Below are 23,086 nucleotides of genomic sequence, written 5' to 3'. Positions count from 1 at the left end.
TAATTTTAAATTAAGACTATGTTTTAGCAAAAATATTATAATTTGGCAGAAATACTATCATTTGGCAGAAATACTATGATAAAGCACAAATACTCTGGTTTAGCACAAATATTATAACATAGCAGAAATACAATTATATAGCAGAAATGCTATATTTAGAAAGAAAAATATAATATAGTAGAAATACTATGATTTAGCAGAAATACTACAATATAGCATAATAACAATGATTTGGAACAAATACTATGATTGAGCAGAATAGCAATAACTGAAGTAGAAATATTGGAAAAGTAAAATGACAAGATGAAAAAAAAACAGAACATGGTTAAGTTCCCTCAAAACTAATTGTTGTTCACCTGTGAAAAAAAATAAAGAAATAAAAATAAATTAAAAAACAAGAAGAAACAGCCAACAGATACACATAAAATCAAATATGTATACACAAATGCACAGAGAGAGAGACACACAGAGGGTCTATGCCAGTCAACCAGTCTGTATATATTATGTTTTTCCAACAATGAGATGCTGCCCTAAAGTGGGTCTCTCTCTCTCTATTACACACACACACACACACACACACACACACACACACACACACACACACACACACACACACACACTGGGTGAGAGAAGTAAGTTTCTAGCTCAGTCAAGCAGCCTGGGAGCTGCTGAATTTGAATCCACCAATCAGAGAGCCTGTGCGCTTTTTCCCGCCAAAACAGGTGCACGCAGCACAGAGAGACACAGGATTTTTGCAGTCTATTTCTCATAATGACAACTTCCCTCAAACAAATGACCATAATTTCCTAACCGTAGGGGTTAGAACGGTCATTCTTACACCGTTTTGTTCAGAAGAGATTGGGGAATCTTCAAGTGTTGACAATTTATCATTAAAATATGAATTTTTAGAGATATATGACATGGATGACTTGTTGACTTAGAAGCCACGAATTCCCCAATATGCAAATTTGAATGCCTCAGTCCACATATATGATTGGCTGGCTGGGAAGCCGTGCAGGCCCTGATTTGTGGATTTGAATTCCTCAGCCCTCAGATATGATTGGCTGGCTTAGAAGCCATGAAGGCCCCAATATGCAAATTTGAATGCCTCAGCCCACATATATGATTGGCTGGGAAGCCGTGCAGGCCCTGATTTGAAAATTTGAATGTCCCAGTCCTCACAGAGGATTGGCTGCCTTGGGACTTGGCAGTAATATATAGAAATAGTATGATTAAGAATAAAAACTACATTTACCAGAAATACTATGTTTTAGCACAAATACTATAAAAAGCAGAAATACTATAATTTAGCAGAAATACTATATTAAGCACAAATCCTATAAAAAGCAGAAATAGTATGATTAAGCATAAATACTACATTTAGTAGAAATACTATGTTTTAGCACAAATACTATAAAAAGAAGAAATACTATATTAAGCAATATAAATATCCTATAAAAATCCTATAAAAAGCAAAAATATTGTACTATGATTTGGTAGAAAAATTATAATTAATCAGAAATACTATATTTGGCACAAATCTTATAAAATAGCAGAAATAGTATGATTTAGCACAATAGTAATAATTTAAACAGAAAAACAGAAACAGCAAAATGGACAGCTGAAAAAATGCTGAACGTGCTAAGGGTCCTTCAAATATACTTGTTAAATGAAAAAAATCGGCAAAAAAAATATATAACAGCCACACAATCACAAATATGGACACATATGGAAACACACATGCACAGAGAGAGACACACACAAGATCCAATTCAGTCAACCACTCTAAATATATTGAATTTGAATCTTACAATGAGATCATCCCATTAAAAGGCTCTCTCTCTCTCTCTCTCTCGCTGTCTCACACACACACACACACACACACACACACACACACACACACACACACACACACACACACACACACACACACACACACACAGGGAGAGAGAAGCAAGTTCTCAGTCAAGCAGCCTGGGAGCTGCTGAATTTGAATCCACCAATCAGAGAGGCTGTGCACCTGTTTTGGCGGGAAAAAGTGCACAGCCTCTCTGATTGGTGGATTCAAATTCAGCAGCTCCCAGGCTGCTTGACTGAGAACTTGCTTCTCTCTCCGTGTGTGTGTGTGTGTGTGTGTGTGTGTGTGTGTGAGACAGCGAGAGAGAGAGAGAGAGAGAGAGAGCCTTTTAATTTCTCATAATGACGACTCCCCTCAAACAAATGACCATAATTTCCTAACCGTAGGAGCTAGAACGGTCATTCTTACACCGTTTTGTTCAGAAGAGATGGGGGAATCTTAAAGTGTTGACAATTTATCATTAAAATATGAATTATTAAAGATATTTGACTTCTAATGCACCATAACTGAGTAGAGCGAAGCAAAAACTGCCTTGACTTGCCCTCAAACAACGCTTTGTAACTCTAAATCTATTTGGAGTATCGATATCATTCTTTCACCATAAGAGACAGCAGGCTTTGGTGAACAGTCATGGAAATTTTCAGGTCTCTGTGGAAATCCAACAAAAAGTTATGACGAGAGAAAAAAGTGGTTCATTTCCAGAGTTTGAAATCTGAAGAAATCTGAGCGAAGGACGAATTTCCTACCCTCAAACAAACGTAATTCATGGCCAAATGGTAATAGGTGAGAAAAAAAATCTTAAATTGTGAGCGTCAGGAGTGTCTGAAGATATACCGGGACAAGCCTCATGTCTTAACTTTGCTTCGTTAAGGAGATATGACGATTCGAATATGCCTCTCATTACAGAAATGCAGCGGTGATTTTGAACAAACTCTCCATTGACTTTATATGGAGAGTTTTCTGACTTTGTGTTGGTCTGAGGAGATTTGCCAAAATTCTATAAATCCCACAACAATGATAGTGACATTTTCTGAAAGCCAGCAAAAATACCTACGTTTTGATGTATAATGTGTGGAAGTTGAGTGAAAATTGAGCAAGTAGCAAGAAGTTGTTCGGACATGAAGAGAAGACTGCAAAACCTTCAGTGGCACACTGGAAGCCAAGAGCACAGCAACCATAACAATGCATGTATTTTGTGAAAAATCAAAAAAAATGAAACTCAAAACTTTAAGAGGCATAAAAGTAAAATGGTAAAAGATTTGAAAAAGCTGAATAATACATGAATAGCCCAATAATTTGTGAACATTTAAAAGTTAAAGTTTCATTGTGTGGATGCCTGAATAGGCATCCACACAATAAAGTAGGATAAAGAATAAAGAGAAACAGGAAAACAATAGTGTGGATGCCTTTAAGCATCCACACAATGATTTAGAAAATTCCTTCCTGCATACACACTGGAAGATATTGGCAGTGATGTAGTGACTCCAGATCAAGAAATGACAATGGATTTCTGCAACCTGCAATGATGACAACCAAAAAGTTATGAATGTTTAAGAACACATTAGATGCTATCTAGTGATTCTTATTAAACATAAGAATGACAGTCAAATCCAAGAGGCCAATTTATTTTCCTGATTAGAAGTCGGGATGTACTTAAAAAGGTAACTTCTGAGCCTTGTAATTTCACTTTGGGAATGTGGCATTGTAAAATACTGTGGTATTTTACAATGTACATCATTAGTGATCTAGATTACTAATCTGAGTAAATAACATAACTCAGTCATTTCAGTTTATGTTTGACAGCAAAGGTTGCCGTATAGCTAAAACCACCCTGATTCACACCACCACCAGTCTTTCTACAAAGGATTTCCAGTAGTTTTTCACTAAGCTGAGGCACCCTACTTTAATACTTGCATAGCTTCCAGATTTTCTGCAGCTCACTGGTTCAACTGCAGTGTGAAAATTCCTGCCTCTAAATCTCAGGAGGTTTAAAAGCAGGCAACAAAGCTGTTTTTTGTTCCCTGTTTCACAGCTGCCAGCATTAGTGGGTATGAAATTATAAAGCAATTATAAAGCAACAATTATAAATATTGTAAAAGCTGCCATTGATTAATGTTAAATGGTAAATGGACTGTATCTGTATAGCGCTTTACTTAGTCCCTATGGACCCCAAAGCACTTTACACTACATTCAGTCATCCACTCATTCACACACACATTCACACACTGGTGATTGCAAGCTACATTGTAGCCACAGCTGCCCTGGGGCGCACTGACAGAGGCGAGGCTGCCGGACACTGGCGCCACCCGGCCCTCTGACCACCACCAGTCAAAAGACCTTTTGTGCTTGCAAGACTTAACATTTTTTCCTTAGTTCCAAAATTAAAATAATCAAAACAAAACTTTATAAGAAAAATCTTTCTGTTTTGCATCAAAAAAAGTAACTCCATGTTCTCTCTGTATTTAATTTGAGAAAGTCTGAACTTGTGTGACCTTTGAAGCTTCCTTCTTTTTTTCGAAAGAAAACAAATTTCCAAGCTGAAATGCATCCGATTCCAAAACAATTCATTCTTTTTCTTGCTTTTGTTCCTTGTGATCAGAACAAACTATGACTGTGAATGAGGATGGTTTATATAGTGAGATTCCTCCATGCAATCATAAAGCTCAGCCTTGTTATTGTTGAGAGGAGACATCTGGGAAATATTCTGTTCCTCTGTGAGAATCCATATGCTACTACTTAGCTGGTCGGTCATGCATATTTCAGAACAGAACTCGCAGCGTAACTACACAAAGAAATGCTCTAAAACAGCATTAAAGGTATTTGGGGTTTACATTAAAATGCCATTTTATCTTCTAAAACTCTTGCTGATTTTGGGTTTTTGATCTAAGTACTTACCTAGAGCGTCCCTGTAAAAAGATCTCACGTTTCAACCAGAGCCTGTTGGTTGTGTGTCCAGCCTGCTTCACCGGTCTCTGAGTGAATGACTGCCATCGGGCTCTGGTTCAGAGCCTTTTGTAGTTTTCAGCAGCAAGGTTGGTTGTATAAGAGAAAACTGGATCAAATGTTGTGAACTCTGATCTATAGATGTAGTAGATAACACTGTTGCTACAGGTTACTACAGACAAAGGCAAGTGTATCTGAAATGAATGAATGGTTTTGGGTGAAGACATTTGAGGATAAAATGGAAGTAATTGAAAAATTGGAGGCAACATAGAAATAAACTGTTGTAATTGAGTGTGATGTAAGTAGAAGGTTATTGGCGTGCATTAATCAAACAGTGTGTTCAAATAGTGAGTTCATCTACATGATCTTCATTACCTCGCCCTCTGACTTAAAAAAGTGAACGTGTTGTTTCACAAGACAAATAAATTGCACATTAAAGCAAATAGCAGGCCATGAGTTAATGATCAGGAAAAAAAACATTAACAAGAAAAAATTCCCAAGTAAAGCTGCAATAGAGTTCGAAAGAGTTAATGCAAGTCTTCAAAAGATACATTATACTGTAGGTGTGTCCTATTAATTGACTAATTAATTAAATGATTCACATGATTCTACTGGATGTCCTCACACGGTAGATTAATTGCAGTCAGAGACAACAATTAAAGATAAAAAGGAATCTACATTTCTGTTTATTAAAAAACAAATTGAGCAGCGCCGCTTGATATTAACTGACATGACTGAGTGAAGTCAAAGAAACCAAGACGGTGAATAAACTAAATGACATGAAAGTAAAGATCCAAATCGGGGAGAGAAATATCATGGCACCAGTAAACTCAGTCTAGACAATAATGAAGGCAGAAATAAACTGACAGAAAGGAAGTGAAAATGCAGAAAGCAAAAAAGAAATTATCCTTCAAAATAAAGCAGGAACTAAACTGGAAAAGGGAAACACCAAGACACAGACTAAGGTGAAAATAAGAGGCGCACAAATATGAAAGTTTACCATTAATTAACTATGAGTCAACCCAAAAGCCATGATGGTATAATATTCCTCTCTGCCTTAGAGCCCTAAATTAATTGTTCAAAACTATTAACCACAGTGATCAGCTATACTGATGATATTTCTATCAGTATATTTCATTGTCATGGGTTCATTAGTCTATAATAATCATCCACATAGAATGTGCCACTTCCTCTTATTATGTATCTCAAGTAGTGTCCGAAATGTATATATTTATTCTGCTTTATTCGGATAAATATTTGTAAACATCTTTTTCCTAATTTTCCCTCCCTTCTTCTTCAGCCCCCACATCCAGAACTCCGTCCAGCAGCCGGACTCCCACTGTGACTCCGTCCCTGCCGAGGCGCTCGGACACCGTCCAACCTCTGCCCTCTCCCAGCAGCACCCTACAGAGACAGCATCTTGACAGACCCCAACCTCACCACACCCAGGTCTCTCCCTCCTCTCATGCAGACGGGAGCTGCTACACAGAGCTGTACCCTGGTCCTCAGAGCTATGTGGAGAGGCTGCAGGCAGAAGAGGGGTCAGCGGGAGTCGACCCACTGAGGGCCGAGGATGGGAATGTGTACTTTTCACCTGTGGTGGAGACGGTCTCCTGTTTCAAACCCAGCAGGTACCAGTCACCACTGATGGGAAAAGAGAATAAGCCTCTAGAAGTGGGCGTCCTGCGGAGGGTGAAGGAGCTTCTGGTGGAGGTCGATCCCAGGACAATGGCCAAACACATCACCAAGGCTGACTGCATGGTACTGTTTATAGCTGCTCTAATCAATATTTGTAAAGTAATAGGGACTTTTTTAAGGATGGACTGCAGCTCTGCAGAAAGGTTTAGGGATTTCTTTATTTTAGTCTGAACGCAGTGGCAACTATGCTGAAGGAAATCTAGGGCTAGCTATGCGTTAGTGATAACAGGTAAACTATGGGGTATTTGTTTGAATGCAAATTCTAAACCATTTCTAAATCAAAGTGTTACTGATGTGTGAAAACATGCAGATGTTTCAGGAGATTTTAAAGTGTATTTTCCTGCTCATCCTGTTTCCGCTAACTGAAATCTAATGCAGCAGTTCTTACATCTGTGTGTGTTCCTAGGTGGCCAGAATTCTGGAGGTCACGCCAGAGGTGCAAAGAATGATGGGCGTTACCTCCGGGATGGAGCTGCTCACGCTGCCACATGGACAACAGTTAAGACTAGACCTGCTGGAGAGGTGAATACTGTTCAACCAGTTCAGCTGTTCATTAGCGTGATAGAACGGTGTATATCTGACATGAGCCTTATTAGACTTTTGTCCACCAAGTTGGTTTTTAGTTATCTGCAAATTTATCTACTATCAAATGTTTTTACAAACTGGAACCATAAACTATAATGCTGCTAATTAAGTTAGTAGACTAGACTAGAGAGACCAACCTGGCTTTGTTACCAGGCTATAAGACTTTCTGCTGTTAAGTGGGGCATTTATACACAGGAGTGTCACAACAGCAATGACATGGTGTGTTATTCCTAATTTATTCATAGTAATTTATAATTCTTTCCATCTTTTTTTTAGCCTTCTTTTAACTACGTGATTTATTTAGTCATATGTCTGCTTTCCCTTTCAATGTTGTCTCCCTATTCCTGCTGTTGGAAGTCTTGTTCTGACTTTAAGGATCTCTTTAAGCAAAGTGTGATCACTGTGTGGGCTGACATGACCTGATATAACATAACATTCCTGCAGGTTTCAAACCATGTCGATTATGTTGGCTGTGCACGTGTTGGGCTGCACGGGGACGACTGAAGAACGAGCCTGCCTGCTTCACAAAATCATCCAAATCGCTGCTGAGCTCAAGAGCACAATGGGCAATATGTTTGGCTTCGCTGCAGTCATGAGAGCCTTGGAGCTTCCGCAGGTAAACATGCACTGCACGGAGCTTTGGTTATTTGTGTTCATGGAGATAGGGGAAGCACGCAGGAAACAGCCGGAAGAGCAAGGGATGTGTAACAAAGGTTGCCCGGGGTAAAGTTAAACCAGGGTATAGGTAAGAGATTAACAAATATTGACTTAATGGAACAGCGTAGTACAACAAACATGAGGCTGTAACCCCTTGCCTACTGTGTATACTGATAAGGGCGCAATCATGGCTCAAAGAGTTGGCAGTTCGTCTTGTAACCGGAAGGTTGCCGGTTCAATTCAATTCAATTCAATTTTATTTATATAGCGCCAAATCACAACAAAAGTCGCCTCAAGGCGCTTCATAGATACAGAGAAAAACCCAACAATCATATGACCCCCTATGAGCAAGCACTTTGGCGACAGTGGGAAGGAAAAACTCCCTTTTAACAGGAAGAAACCTCCGGCAGAACCAGGCTCAGGGAGGGGCGGCCATCTGCTGCGACCGGTTGGGGTGAGAGAAGGAAGACAGGATAAAGACATGCTGTGGAAGAGAGACAGAGGTTAATAACAGATATGATTCAATGCAGAGAGGTCTATTAATACATAGTGAGTGAGAAAGGTGACTGGAAAGGAAAAACTCAATGCATCATGGGAATCCCCCGGCAGCCTACATCTATTGCAGCATAACAAAGGGAGGATTCAGGGTCACCTGGTCCAGCCCTAACTATATGCTTTAGAAAAAAGGAAAGTTTTAAGCCTAATCTTAAAAGTAGAGATAGTGTCTGTCTCCCGAATCCAAACTGGAAGCTGGTTCCACAGAAGAGGGGCCAGAAAACTGAAGGCTCTCCCTCCCATTCTACTTTTAAATACTCTAGGAACAACAAGTAGGCCTGCAGAGCGAGAGCGGAGCGCTCTAATAGGGTGATATGGTACTACAAGGTCATTAAGATAAGATGGGGCCTGATTATTTAAGACCTTGTATGTGAGGAGCAGGATTTTGAATTCAATTCTGGATTTAACAGGAAGCCAATGAAGGGAAGCCAAAACAGGAGAAATATGCTCTCTCTTTCTAGTCCCTGTCAGGACTCTTGCTGCAGCATTTTGGATTAGCTGAAGGCTTTTCAGTGAGTTTTTTGGACATCCTGATAATAATGAATTACAGTAGTCCAGCCTGGAAGTAATAAATGCATGAACTAGTTTTTCAGCGTCACTCTGAGACAGGATATTTCTAATTTTAGAGATGTTGCGCAAATGGAAGAAAGCAGTCTTACATATTTGTTTAATATGTGCGTTGAAGGACATGTCCTGGTCAAAAATGACTCCAAGGTTCCTCACCGCGTTACTGGAGGCCAAGGTAATGCCATCCAGAGTAAGAATCTGGTTAGATGCCATATTTCTAAGATTTTCAGGGCCGAGTACAATAACCTCAGTTTTATCTGAATTAAGAAGCAGAAAGTTAGCGGCCATCCAGGTCTTTATGTCTTTAAGACATTCCTGCAGTTTAACTAATTGGTGTGTGTTATCTGGCTTCATGGACAGATAGAGCTGGGTGTCATCTGCATAGCAGTGAAAATGTATGCTATGTCTTCTAATGATACTGCCTAAGGGAAGCATGTATAATGTAAACAGAATTGGTCCTAGCACTGAACCCTGTGGAACTCCATAATTAACCTCAGTGTGTGAAGAGGACTCTCCATTTACATGCACGAATTGGAGTCTATTAGATAGATATGATACAAACCACTGCAGCGCAGTACTTGTAATACCTACAGCATGTTCTAATCGCTCTAATAGGATATTATGATCAACAGTATCGAACGCTGCACTGAGGTCTAGCAGGACAAGCACAGAGATGAGTCCACTGTCAGAGGCCATAAGAAGATCATTTGTAACCTTCACTAAAGCTGTTTCTGTGCTGTGCTGAGCTCTGAAACCTGACTGAAACTCTTCAAATAAACCATTCCTCTGCAGATGATCTGTTAGCTGTTTGACAACTACTCTTTCAAGGATTTTTGATATGAAAGGAAGGTTGGAGATTGGCCTATAATTAGCTAAGACTGCTGGGTCTAGAGATGGCTTTTTGAGTAAAGGTTTAACTACAGCCAGCTTGAAGGCCTGTGGTACATAGCCGATTATTAGAGATAGGTTGATCATATTTAAGATCGAAGAATTAATTAATGGCAGGACTTCTTTGAGCAGTTTTGTAGGAATGGGGTCTAAAAGACACGTTGATGGTTTGGAGGAAGTAATTATTGAAGTTAACTCAGAAAGATCAATTGGAGAAAAAGAGTCTAACTTAATATCAATGGTACTAAGAGTAGCTGTAGATAATATTACATCTGTGGGATGATTATTGGTAATTTTTTCTCTAATGATAAAAATTTTATTTGTGAAGAAGTTCATGAAGTCATTACTAGTTAACGTTAAAGGGATGGTTGGCTCAAAAGAGCTCTGACTTTTTGTCAGCCTGGCTACAGTGCTGAAGAGAAACCTAGGGTTGTTCTTATTTTCTTCAATCAGTGATGAATAGTAAGATGTTCTGGCTTTGTGGAGGGCTTTCTTATAAAGCAGCAAACTATTTCTCCAGGCTAAATGATGATCCTCTAGATTTGTGACACGCCATTTCCTCTCCAGATTACGAGTCATCTGCTTTAGGGTACGTGTTTCAGAATTATACCACGGAGTCAGGTACTTCTGATTTGAGGCCTTAGTTTTCACAGGAGCTACAGTATCCAGAGTCGTACGTAGTGAGGAGGTGAAATTATTAACAAGATAATCGACCTCTGTTGGGGTAGCGTTCAGATAGCTGCTTTGAGAGAGACAGAGATTAATAACTCAGTGTAACTAAGGGAGGATTCAGGGTCACCTGGTCCAGCCCTAACTATGCTTTAGCAAAAAGGAAAGTTTTAAGCCTGATCTTGAAAGCAGAGCTAGTGTCTGTCTCCCGAATCCAAACTGGAAGCTGGTTCCACAGAAGAGGGGCCTGAAAACTGAAGGCTCTGCCTCCCATTCTACTTGTAAATACTCTAGGAACAACAAGTAGGCCTGCAGAGCGAGAGCGAAGTGCTCTAATAGGGTGATATGGTACTACAAGGTCATTAAGATAAGATGGGGCCTGATTATTTAAGACCTTGTATGTGAGGAGCAGGATTTTGAATTCAATTCTGGATTTAACAGGAAGCCAATGAAGGGAAGCCAAAACAGGAGAAATCTGCTCTCTCTTTCTAGTCCCTGTCAGGACTCTTGCTGCAGCATTTTGGATTAGCTGAAGGCTTTTCAGCGAGTTTTTTGGACATCCTGATAATAATGAATTACAGTAGTCCAGCCTGGAAGTAATAAATGCATGAACTCGTTTTTCAGCGTCACTCTGAGACAGGATATTTCTAACTTTAGAGATGTTGCGCAAATGGAAGACCGCAGTCTTACATATTTGTTTAATATGTGACTGTCCGAGCCCCGGGCCTTGGGCAAGACACTTCACCTACCGCCTACTGGTGATGGCCAGAGGGGCCGATGGCCCAATATGGCAGCCTCGCTTCTGTCAGTCTGCCCCAGGGCAGCCGTGGCTACAACTGTAGCTTGCCACCACCAGTGTGTGAATGTGAGAGTGAATGAATAGTGGAATTGTACAGCGCTTTGAGGGCCCCAAAAAGTGCTATATAAATGCAATCCATTATTATTATTATTATTATTATTATTATTACTGTGACTCACCTTTAGTGAAGATGCTTAATTTCAGGAATAGCTAAGAGGCCCACTGATATTTAATGTTATCACTTACATGATTTAGCCTTCGGCCTTCTTTTGGGTTTCCCTGCCTCAAGGTGTCAGGCTGTAAAATGTCACAATTCTGATATCAGGGCGCTTCATCACATCCTCAAACAAAAGGTGCAAAGTCATTTATTGATAACTTATTAACTTTTCAGTGATTTTATTAACTCAAATGCAGAAAAGTTTCTTCATTTTATATTTTTTCTTAGTTATTGTTAATATGTATTTTTAACTTGGCCTGTCTTTTCTGGCAAAGTTTCTGTATATATTCAAAACTGTCTTTACATAAAAAAAGACATCACCTCTGAATATTTTTAGGAATCATATACATCTCAACTATATTTTCAGACTGAAAAAAATAAAGACAGGGACAATTTCTATAAGATTAGCTGTCAAACAATTGTGGGTTCAGCTGTGCAGGTAATACAAATAGTAAGACAAATTGAATAAAACAAATATATACAAAACGAGAGGAAGGCACAAAAGCAATAGTGTTGTTCTTCGGTCTTTCAGGTGTCCCGTCTGCAGGAGACTTGGATGGCGTTACGGCAGCGGCACACAGAAGGTGCCATTCTCTATGAAAAAACTCTCAGGCCATTTATGAAGAGCCTGAACGATGGAAGAGGTAGAGCGTCTCCTGAACTCGACACCACATGATAAAAGCATGGAGAAACAATTCCTGCTCATATCTTGGTGCTACACCATTGTTTCCACAACAAACATGATCTCTGTATCTGTCTTTCAACTCTCCAGAAAGCTGTCCGCTGTCCAACACCACTTTCCCCCACGTCCTCCCTCTTCTGACTCTGATGGAGAAGAATGCAGTGGTGGGTGAGGAGGGGACAGAACTATGGGAGACGGTGGAAGTTGGGGTGGAAGTGGTCATGTTCCACCTCGGGGCGGCGAGAACCATTGCCCAGCTAGGGGGCATCTACCGCTCTAACGCTGAGAGCAAATTACAAGGTGAGAGACGAAAACAAAATGCAGTATGTCTGCTTTATAACATTAGCAAATTAAATACAAGCCTTTAGAAAATTTAAACACGAAAGACCACAGGGATCCGTCTTGGGACCTGCTGTATTTACTCTCCACACAGTTGCCATTCCACTGCAGGAACACGGATCGCATGTTAGGTGCTGCAGCTTACTGCTGTTCTTCATGTTGTTTCTAATGTGCTTTCACGTTTTCCCCTTTCTTTTTTTAAATACTGCTTTCCTCAAGTTCTAGCAGAAAAGTAGCCTAGCATTTCTTAGCAGCCACTAAAGCGTTGGTAGACTAGAGCATGTATTTTTTTTCAATCTGGAAAAAGTCCAACACACTGGTTCCAACCAGGTGGCAACCTGCAATAAAATATAATAAAGTCAGATTGAGGCATGCATGAAATGCATGCAAGTCAAACTACATTTGAAACCTTTTATTGAAGAGACTGGTACATGCTGCAGCATTAAATAATCTGATTATAAAAAAATAATTAGGAAAAGTGTTTTAATTTCCTAAATCCCATTCTAAGGTCATTCTTGATCTGATGGTTTATTTTAAGTTGATATTTAAGTTTATGTTTATTTAAGTTTATATTATTATCAATCAGTAATAAATAGCTTCATGACTGGTAGGCCAAATGAACAACCCAAGGCTGTATAGTGAACTGCAAGAACTTCCTCTTTCACTTCCTGTAAATAAACTCTTCCTTGCTTCTTCTGCTCCTGATGGGGTCTTCATCCATCAGGAGCACCCTATTCCCTATGGGTATGATGTCATGTCACCTCTTGTCACGCCAACCGCAGGTCTCACTTCCATGTAATAAAACTTCTCTTTGCTCTGGCTTCTGTCACACATCACCCCTCGTGCTCATCCACACCCCCTCCACCCTGGCTTCACTCTCTTCTTCACCTTTCTTGTGCACTTTATGTCTATTCTGATAGTTGACCTCCGATATTTAAACTCTACCTTCATTACCTCTGCTCCTTGCAGCTTCCCTGTTCATCCCTCTTATTCACACACATATATTCTGTTCTTGTTCATGTTTGAGACAGGTCCAGTTACAGGGACCTCTGTGGTAGAAATGGTAGTCTCCGGTTCCTTTCTACACTCCTGTGCTGCTAATAATGTTAAACTGATGTGATGTTGCAGGTTTCGGGGAGCAGGCCGAAGTCCTGGAGCTTTTCCTGACTGATTTCCAGATGCGGCTGCTGTGGGGGAGCCGGGGGGCCGAGGAGCAACAGGCTCTGCGATACTCTAAGTTTGACCAGGTGCTCACCGCCCTGTCCAACAAGCTGGAGCCACCCATCAGACGACACTGACCCCAGCACTGTTTTTAGAGGCCTTGTTTATGAGCTCATGCCTACATACATGGACAATTACTGTGTTGGACACTGAGAAGCTCCTCCACTGAAAGCTCATTAAAAGGGAAAGCGCTGTGATCTTTCAAACAAGGAGGCTTCCTAAGCGTGTAGACACCAGAACGAAGCAGTGCACTCACTTAGTTCAAATCTGTCACATGTAGCAGACCGGGATACTTGAAGAGTGAGACTGAAATTTTATAAATGCTTACCTTCCCATACCAGCACTTTTCCAGTTTCTTTTGAAGCTAAACTGATGTAACTCAAGGTTGAGGAACTTTGTCTGAAAGCTTCAGCAGAATGACAACAGTTTGTGAAAGAAACCACTAAATGCTTTGATGGAGTCTCCAGAGGGTGTTTTTATTTTTGACTGAGGACTTGCACTCCTTCAACAACGTCACAGATCAACATTGTCCTGTGTTAGTTTACCTAACAAAGGACTGCATGTACTCCACAGTGGCACAGGGCGACATGATTTGGAAGTGTAAATATTTGGTGCCCTTTAGGTTACCGAGGCTGTGCCTCAGTCTGATAGGCTCATGTTTGTAAATGTTTTAATCTCCCTAAAGGCTGGACCTTAGCTAAATCCACAAACATATGTCACATTGTAGAATGTAATAACAGAATAACTGTACATCTGCATTTCAGTTTTTGTTTAGTTTTTTGTATCTTTTCAATTATTAGGATTTTATAATTTGAAGAGATTATTAAATGTAATCTGGGGTCAGTTCGTGTTTCCTCTTTGTTTCCTTTTCTTCTTATTATAACAATGTCACTTTTAATGTAAGGGGAGTGAACTGATCCTAACTGCACGAGTACGGCACACAGGTGCAGATCATTTTTGTAATCTTAAACAGTTTTACTCTTTATTTATCAAAAAGTGTAAATAAACATTTATTTCACTGGAGGTTGTTTTATTGAATAAAAACAGTCATGCTTGTGAGCTAGCTGGCAACTCGAGCCGCGCTGCAGCATACACACTAACATGCCTCACTTTCCCCGGGCCATATAACAAAGCCAACCTCTACTTTTTGTGGTCTATTTAGCTGTAAATTTCCCCTCTCTGCCTTTGACATGTCGGTGCTGAAGCTTTTCTAAATCACTGCCCTACTGTTTCAGTGCTTCCATCATTAAAGCTTTTACCTACAGGCTTGAGGGGGTTACCGATCACTCCCCAATGTCAGTCTGTGTGTGGCATATTTCTGTGGAGTGATGAACTTGAACATGCCAAACTCTTCCTGTATTCTTCTACTGTGGTGAATTTACATTTCAAAGTGAATCACCTGCTTCTAAACTCAGTTACAATCAGGAAAATGAAATTAACAAAACCACTTCAGATTTTTGACACTCATTAGTTAAACTGCAGGAAAAGACATAAAGACCTGGATGACCTGTAACTTTGCGATTCTAAGTTCAGATAAAACTGAGGTTATTGTAATAGGACCTAAAGTCTAATATGATGAGAAATATGATATCTTACTCTGGATGGCATTACCTTGGCCTCCAGTAACACTGTGAGGAACCTTGGAATATGTAGGACTACTTACTACCATTTGCTCAATATCTCTAAAATACCTGTTTACTTGTAAACTTGTTATTAATTTCTGTCTCTCTTCCCAAGCATGCCTTTTGTCCTGTCTTCCTCCCCTCACCTCAATCGGTCACTGCAGATGACCCCGCCCCTCCCTGAGCCTGGTTCTGCCGGAGGTTTCTTCCTGTTAAAAGGGAGTTTTTCCTTCCCACTGTCGCTAAAGTGCTTGCTCATAGGGGGTCATATGATTGTTGGGGGTTTTCTCTGTATGTATTGTAGGGACTACCTTCCAATATAAAGTGCCTTGAGGCGACTGTTGTTGTGATTTGGCGCTGTATAAATAAAATTGAATTGAATTGAATTAAAAATTCATGATTTTTCTTTTAGGGTAACATGTACATGAGTACAAAAAATATACAAACAAATCATGGAAATGCATCATTAAAAATGCGTCTGTGCCAAAACCCATATGCAGGAGGTAGAGAACACTGAACAAAAAGTTCAAGTTTTAAGTGAAGATTCTAAGTTTAAAAACTTAAGCAAGGGGAGCAACAGAATAAATTAAAAGAGCTGCAGAAGACGGAACAGAAACGTGTAGAGATAACACATCACAAGAGAATGACAGGTCTATTTTTTACACTGTGAGCTGAACAGGGATGGGAAACAGGAGACAGCTGGAAGCAATGAAGACAATCAGTCAAAAAGTCTGAGTCAAGAAACTAGAGAAAATGATCAGAGTATAAAGGAAAACAACCCAACTACAAAGAACAGCAAGAAAACTCTCATTAAAAATGATACAGTGGAACACTGGTTAGGTGAAAAGAGTCTCTAGAGTGATAAACCAAAGACAGGAAGTCAAAACACTAAAACGCTCAAAGCACATCCTGTGCTGAAGCAGCACCAACATTCCTTAGTCTGTTCCCCAAACCTCAAAACCATAAACCTGTAGAACTGAAATATACACCCAATTACCATTATTCAAGATGTTTTATAATGTAACATTGCAAAATATTGTATTTTAGTTTGAAAAAAAAAAAGGTTTAATCATATGCATGAAGCTTAGGTCACTGTTAATAAAACTACAAAAACAGACATCTCACTGAGGTGCATATCTGAAGTGTGCTGTCCATGACAAAAAGTGAGGGGAAAAAAACCCTAAACAAACAAATTAAGTTATTTTATTTTGCAAGGACCCAGAATGTTATAACACATGACTCCATCAAAGATCATTTTCACATTAATAGCTCCCTCTGCTGTATGCAGGACACAACTTGGATTTATAGCTCTGGGGTTTTTTTGTTTTTTGTTTTGACTTGCTAATAGAAGACCTTTCACAAACACAAACACATTTTATTTGAATTTTTCAAAAATCTACATGCATAATTACATAAAATGGATATTAAACATGTTTAAGAAATTACTTGAATTGCATTTTTAAGTATGATATTTTAATCCAGATGGTTTGTCTCTGTTTCATTTGGAGCTACAACAACAACGTTTTTTTTTTTAATATCCTGTTGTTTAAAGTTCCTAGAAAGTATGGAATCATACCAGGTAAATAAGTAAATAAATAAATAAACATCAAAGTGATAAAAAATGAGGTTTAGATCCATCCCATTTAGGTTTATGAATATAAATTATATAACCTATTACTTTACACCATGTTTCCTATTTTCACCCATGTTCCAGTATGCAAGATTCTATTTATCTAGTAAAATTGAAGGCTACATTATGTATGTGGCCTTTCCGCACTTATTAGTCTACCTTCTGCTTCTGTTTCACTGTTACCTAAACGCCATATGGAATATCTGTGAATTAACTGTAAGTCTCGGGTTCAGGTTTGATGTTTCGACTAAAAACAAGAAAGTTTGTGACTTGTTAGCAACAACTCTGTTAAACGTGCTGTCACAACTTTCTTTCAAACAAACAAACAAACAAACAAACAAACAAACAAACAAACAAAAAAATCCTGATACCAGACCGTTTCGCCCTCTTATTCCCCATTCCAGTTAAAGTAATCTGTCAGGAAGATTTCTAGTAAAGTTTGCCAAAGTCTTACGTTTTTCTGGACTGTGATCCTCCAACGTGTCCTACAATTCACGGCCCGTGCTGGATGCTCTCTGGGAATTGTAGTCCAGTTTGTCACTGAGCTACGTCTTTCTGGGCGCCTTCCGGGGAGGAAAAAACTACAAAATCAGCCGGTAGCGATAAGGAGAAGCTCCAAACTGAGCTTTTCTGTCTACAAGCAGGCAGCCAAAATGTTGGCGACACTGTTTGTGCTGTTTTTGTTCTTTTGTAACCCAGTCTGCTGCGTTTTCCAGAAACTTTACTGCACCATATCGGACAGCTGCGACTGTGACTTTAAGCCGAATATTAGAGGTGAGACGTACTTGTGGATGCTAACCTACGGAGGCTGCTTCGTGTTAGCAAGCTAGCTTGTTTATGAAACTGTATTTTATTGTTGCTGTATTATACTACATATGTTTCCTATAAAAATTATATCCGCTAACTGTTTTTTGTTTTTTTAGTGTACAGTGTTCCCGAGGAGGCAATTAAGGCTTTCATTGTAGCTTATTGCTGATTTTCTAACTGGTATGCTAGCTGGCTGAATAAAAGAAATTTCTTACAATATCTGTAATTAAATTAGCTAGTTGTCTACTTTGCAGGTTTTTCATGACAACAGCCACGAGAAGTAGATTTTTCTTGCTCTGTTTTGTTCCTGAAGCTTATTCCTATAACCCTTTATTGTGGTTATTACAGGGCACCCCACCCCTGTAGTATTGCACCAACAAAGATTGTGACTGTTCTTTTTTTCTGATCGCCAGACTTGGAGTGGGACCTCTACAAGAATGTCTATGGACAGCATCTGGCTCAGGACATTGTGTCAGAGGAGGTGGGGAGGTTCCTTCATAATAAAAGCCCCAGTCAGCCACTGGTGCTGTCTTTCCACGGCTCCTCTGGGACAGGAAAGACGCTGGTCAGCTCTATGCTGGGAAATCATCTGTACGGCTCAGCCATGAGCAGCCCGTATGTCCACCAGTTTGTCCCCACGCTGCACTTCCCCTTGCCCCACCGAGTCAAGCAGTACAGGGTATGTTGAGAAATACAAATGGTTATATCTAAAATCTGAAGTAATGTACTAGTCGTTTTATTGTGTGTTCAATATAAAATGTTTGTTGACCATAACAAAGGGAAGTTTGAATGCTGTCATTCCTAATGTGCAAACAGGACACTGCTTTCTTCTTAGGAACATACATTTAGAACTTACAAGAGAGTCCTGTGATTTTGCTCCCAATTTCAGGGAAGATGGGCTGGTCAAAACAAAAATGATCACACAAGTAGACACAAAAAAGATACTTGACTCATATGATCATTTTTGTTTTATGTTCAGCAGACTCTGTCTATAGAATTAACTAAGTGGGAACTAGTTACTAATCATTTAATTATATACTAAAAGTTCACAAGCGAGTGCCGCCTTTCAGACAACAGTATTTGCAGTTATACATGTTACACAGCCTATAATTAAGTAATAAAAGCAGAACAGCAGCAGACGTAATTAAAAGCATTGTTAGTTGCAGTCATAGGTGATGTGTTGGGAGCTTGTGAAATTAAATATCCATCCTTTGGTTTTGTAGGAGGAGCTGAAGGACTGGGTGCAGGGAAACCTGACGGAGTGCGCTCGCTCAGTTTTCATTTTTGATGAGATGGAGAAGATGCCTCCAGGCCTCATTGATGTCCTGGAGCCCTTTTTGGGTCCGTCTCATGTTGTATTTCGCACCAACTACCGCAAGGCGATATACCTCTTTATCAGGTACTTAACACTCCCCTAATCCAGTGAGGCATGTCCAGTGTTTAGCTTCCTAAAGCACCAAGAAGGATCTATATGACACTAATTCTGCGGATATGAACTCTCTCCAAAAGAAGTTCTTGTATTCTCTTTGTCAAAATAACTTAAAGCTTTCATGAACGGTTAATGCTCAAAACTTTATTTCTCTCCCGGTGATGCTTAAAGAAGAAACTTTTTTTTTTATTACAAAGGGACAGGCAGCTTATTTTGTGTTTCTTGTGTGCAGCACTGCAGGAGAGGAGGTGATAAACAAAGTGGCTCTGGAGAACCGTCAGGCTGGACGAGAGAGAGAGGAGATCAAATTGGACAACCTGCAGGAGGCCATCGCACAGGCAGTTTACAACAATAACACAAGTAAGACTCATTTTACATGTTTAAGTACTCCACACTCTTAGGGTAAGGTGGTTTCATCCCAAACCGCTTCAGAGTTTGATTAAAGTTCAGTACGGTATTTTCTGTGTATAGGATAGAATAAAACAGAATAGAATGGCCCTTGTCATTGTACATGTACAACGAAATTGTGGGAGTTCTCAGCTGATCAACTGAGAACTGAATAAAATATAAATAATAGTAAATATAGTAGAAATAACAAAAAGGAGAAATATAGACAAAAACAAGAGGAAGGCAAATATTAGAGAACAAGTTGCAAAGTGCTTGAAGTAGAAAAAGTAAAAGTAACAATAACCATGATAAAATATTAATGTTTTCTATTTACAGAGCACATAAAATGCTTTACAGATCAATACTTGCGTTCAATAACATTTAAAGGGAGAAATAAATTAAAAAAGAAGTAACTGCAATCAAATGAAATGGGTCATAAACGCTTGGCCAGTAGGCTGTAGCCTCAGCACCAGATAACAGTCACATGAGAGCCTGGACAAAGACTCAGATTGTTGAGTAAAGGTCTCATAGTTCAGATATGTAGCACAGAGAGAAGCCATGAAGGACCTTGAAATAGATCCTAAAATCAATTCTAAGTCATACTGTGAGCCATTATCAGGAGGTTTAGGGAAAGGTGTGATGTGATGACTCCGGCTTCTGTACAACCTGGATTTTCAGTTGAAGCAGGTGAAGATGTATGTTGAAAGTGTGAGAAGGTTAAGACATTTTAAATGCTGGTGTCAGGAGGTAAAATAGTTTTTTTCATGTCAGTGTTCTCACCTTGGTTTGTTCAAACACAGTGTTTTTTTGTTTTGTTTTTACTGCATGTTCACTAGAAGAGGAAGAAGGCAGTGATACTGATGCTTTGGTGCTCTTCCAGAGCTAAAACTGGTCTTCTGACTTTGATTCATTTAAGTTAATCATGAATATAAAATTAAAGCCCATAATAGAAGCAGCATCATTGCTCTGCAGCAGTGCATCATAATGAACACAGAAATTAAGCAGCCTCTTTGAGCTAATTTTCCAGTACATTGCTGATGAAAGCTTTCATTACTTCAGTAACTGAAGTGAGTTTTTACCCCCCATTCAGGCGGCCTCTTCAAGTCCAACATCATTCAGCAGAAGCTCATCACCCGCTTTGTTCCCTTCCTGCCCCTGAGCCGATACCACGTTGAGCGCTGCGTGCACTCACAGCTCTGCCAGCGGGGCAGCTGCAGCCGCAATGACGTGGTGGAGGCAGTAGGGGGCGACATGAACTACACTCCAGCTAAGGGAAAGTACTTCTCCAACACTGGCTGTAAGACTGTCCCTGCCAAAATCAACTTTTTCCTGTGAGCTGAGGGGAACTGGGTTTAACTTTTAGGACTGAAAGGGAAAATCTGAGAAAGATGCTCACATGCAGGTCAGAGCAGCATCTGGAGGCTAGGATGCCCTGGGAGCATGAAATCAAGGGGAGTGAAACTCCTGACTGTCCGGATTTGCAATCAGTGATTGTATATTGCAATCTCCATGAAGGTATAGTTGGCATTTTCTGACTTTTTCAGGAGTCATGCCACACTCTACCTCAAACCCAGCTCTACCTTTTAATTTTTATATATTTTTGTTGGTATGTTGTGGTTTCAGGTTTCAAAGGCTTCAACTGGAAGTCATTAATTGATGTTTTCTTGTTTTTAGGCTCATTATTTATCCAGTCTTAATTTATTCTTTGTCAACACTGCCATCCCTCCATGGTCACACTGATGAGGAATTGTCACAGGTGTCCAGAGCGGACTAAACAGCTGGAGGTTCTTTGCTGAGTGAGCGAAGACCTTTTTTTGTTTGTTTTGTCTTCATTTCATTTTTCTAATATTTTTCCCAAAAGGGATCACACAAGATTGTTTTTATTTTGGGTAACATTTGTCAGCAATGGGATTTTTGCTAAGTGTTGACTTTCGACGATCATTATCCAAGTTTTTCACCCGGATGAAGCGACATATTTGGCTTGTGGCAAAGAGAGCTTGACATGAAAGTACACGTCATCAGTCGGCTTATTAGAAAGTAGAATATATTTTAGGACTGAAAGAGGTCACAGGATAAAGGAGCTCCTTTGCCAGATCATTTTAAAACAAATGAAAGAAGAAGAGATGAGTTTTACTTTGGGGAAAAAAAACCCAACTTGTGTGCTGCAGCCCTGCAGGCTCGGTGCCATATTTTGGGAGCATGTGACCACTTCTGCCATCAGGTGGCAGTAAAGACTTTGTTTTAGACAAGTGTAACGGAGGTGAAGCTGAGTTCACCAAGAGCTCAGTGCATTTTAATTCACTTACTCCCATGTGAGTGAGTTCTGTAGTGCTTTTATTTTGTTTCATTGCTTTAAACTGTACTGTAAAGGCAGCAGGTAGGGATGTTTTTAAAACACTGAAAGTGCACTTTATGGAGTATTAAAAAGACCTGGTGTTCTTTGTCAATTATGAAATATTTCCAAAAGTTTGGATTGTTTACACCAAATTACTAATTATAAAGTATTAATTTTTTCTTGTAATAAATTGCGTGTTAAATGCAGTGAAGAACAAGGGTAACGGAGTTCACAGGATGAAGATGAAATTCTTATCGTCCTTGTTGTTTCTTCTGAGTTACACAAGTTTCAGGTCCAGCTTCTGAACATTCGTGACTGAAGCGTTTGAGGTATTGTGCACCTTTTACTGCTACAATGTAAAGCAAAAATAAAATGTAATGGCACAAGAAAGGTGTTCTGTGCCTTTTGTCCAGTATTTATTTATTAAAACAGGGAGATTTCTCTGTTTTCTTGCATTTTAATAGAAAATATTCTTTTTACTTCTGAGAATATCAACAAATATTTCTGGGACAACTTCACCAATTCCAAGGTGCATGGAAAAGATCAAACATCTGATGGCATGAAGACTCAGTTGATCCTGGTGAAGGCCATAAGCTGAAACGCGTTTGATCACCTAATAAAGTTGTTCCTATTACTTCTGTGAATATGACATGTAACTACAGCTTTATTTGTTTATTTATTTTTGATTCAGTTTTTTAACAATCACCACTCTGATTTCAAAGAAAGATAGTAAAGGGTCCAATTACTTTTTAACCCTTTGGGTGCTTTATGTTGAATCAGGCAACTGGTCACTGCAGAGGTCACTGCAGGACTCCAGGCCTCAAGGGCCGGTGTCCTGCAGGTTTTAGATCTCACCCTGGGTCAACACACCTGAATCCAATAATTACTTCGTTACCAGGCCTCTGGAAAACTTCAAGACATGTTGAGGAGGTAATTTAGCCATTTAAATCAGCTGTTTTGGATCAAGGCCCTGCAGGACACCGGCCCTTGAGGCCTGGCATTCCCCATTCTTTTGCTAAATTAATCTCCAGTTTCTTTTTTTTTTTTCGCTTAACCAACTCGAAGTTACCTTCATTCTTCTGTTTATCATTTATTGTGATTTATTTGCCACACTGGAAACCCAAGTGCTCGGAGCGACTGAATCGAGAAGTTGTTTAACGTAAATAAATTCGGAGTTCTGTGTTTCTCAATCTGAGAT

The 23,086-nt window shown here is 39.6% G+C and overlaps 2 protein-coding genes across 2 annotated transcripts in view; both read left to right on the top strand.

The window, feature by feature from the left end:
* Nucleotides 1-14,701, top strand: part of sh2d3cb (SH2 domain containing 3Cb) — a 58,575-nt gene extending 43,874 nt beyond the window's left edge. The window contains exons 7-12 of the mRNA XM_085476335.1: nucleotides 6,102-6,562; nucleotides 6,906-7,021; nucleotides 7,529-7,700; nucleotides 11,969-12,080; nucleotides 12,209-12,418; nucleotides 13,586-14,701. Coding sequence (XP_085332461.1) covers nucleotides 6,102-6,562; nucleotides 6,906-7,021; nucleotides 7,529-7,700; nucleotides 11,969-12,080; nucleotides 12,209-12,418; nucleotides 13,586-13,755 — 1,241 coding nt within the window. The 3' untranslated portion in view covers nucleotides 13,756-14,701. The remainder of the gene's footprint in view (nucleotides 1-6,101; nucleotides 6,563-6,905; nucleotides 7,022-7,528; nucleotides 7,701-11,968; nucleotides 12,081-12,208; nucleotides 12,419-13,585) is intronic.
* Nucleotides 14,702-17,486: 2,785 nt separating this feature from the next.
* tor2a (torsin family 2, member A) lies at nucleotides 17,487-22,000 on the top strand. The gene is made up of 5 exons (XM_085476337.1): nucleotides 17,487-17,704; nucleotides 18,151-18,416; nucleotides 18,961-19,136; nucleotides 19,399-19,526; nucleotides 20,644-22,000. The coding sequence occupies exons 1-5, from the start codon at nucleotides 17,584-17,586 to the stop codon at nucleotides 20,886-20,888; spliced, it is 936 nt and encodes a 311-aa protein (XP_085332463.1). The 5' UTR covers nucleotides 17,487-17,583; the 3' UTR covers nucleotides 20,889-22,000.
* Nucleotides 22,001-23,086: the final 1,086 nt, after the last annotated feature.

The sequence above is a fragment of the Copadichromis virginalis genome, linkage group LG12, assembly GCF_057382275.1.
Source record: "Copadichromis virginalis isolate Kocher_CV1m ecotype Utaka linkage group LG12, C_Virginalis_male_GT1.1, whole genome shotgun sequence".
NCBI lineage: Eukaryota > Metazoa > Chordata > Actinopteri > Cichliformes > Cichlidae > Copadichromis > Copadichromis virginalis.
The sequence above is the reverse complement of the archived record's forward strand: the minus strand, read 5'-3'. Positions and strand labels throughout refer to the sequence as shown.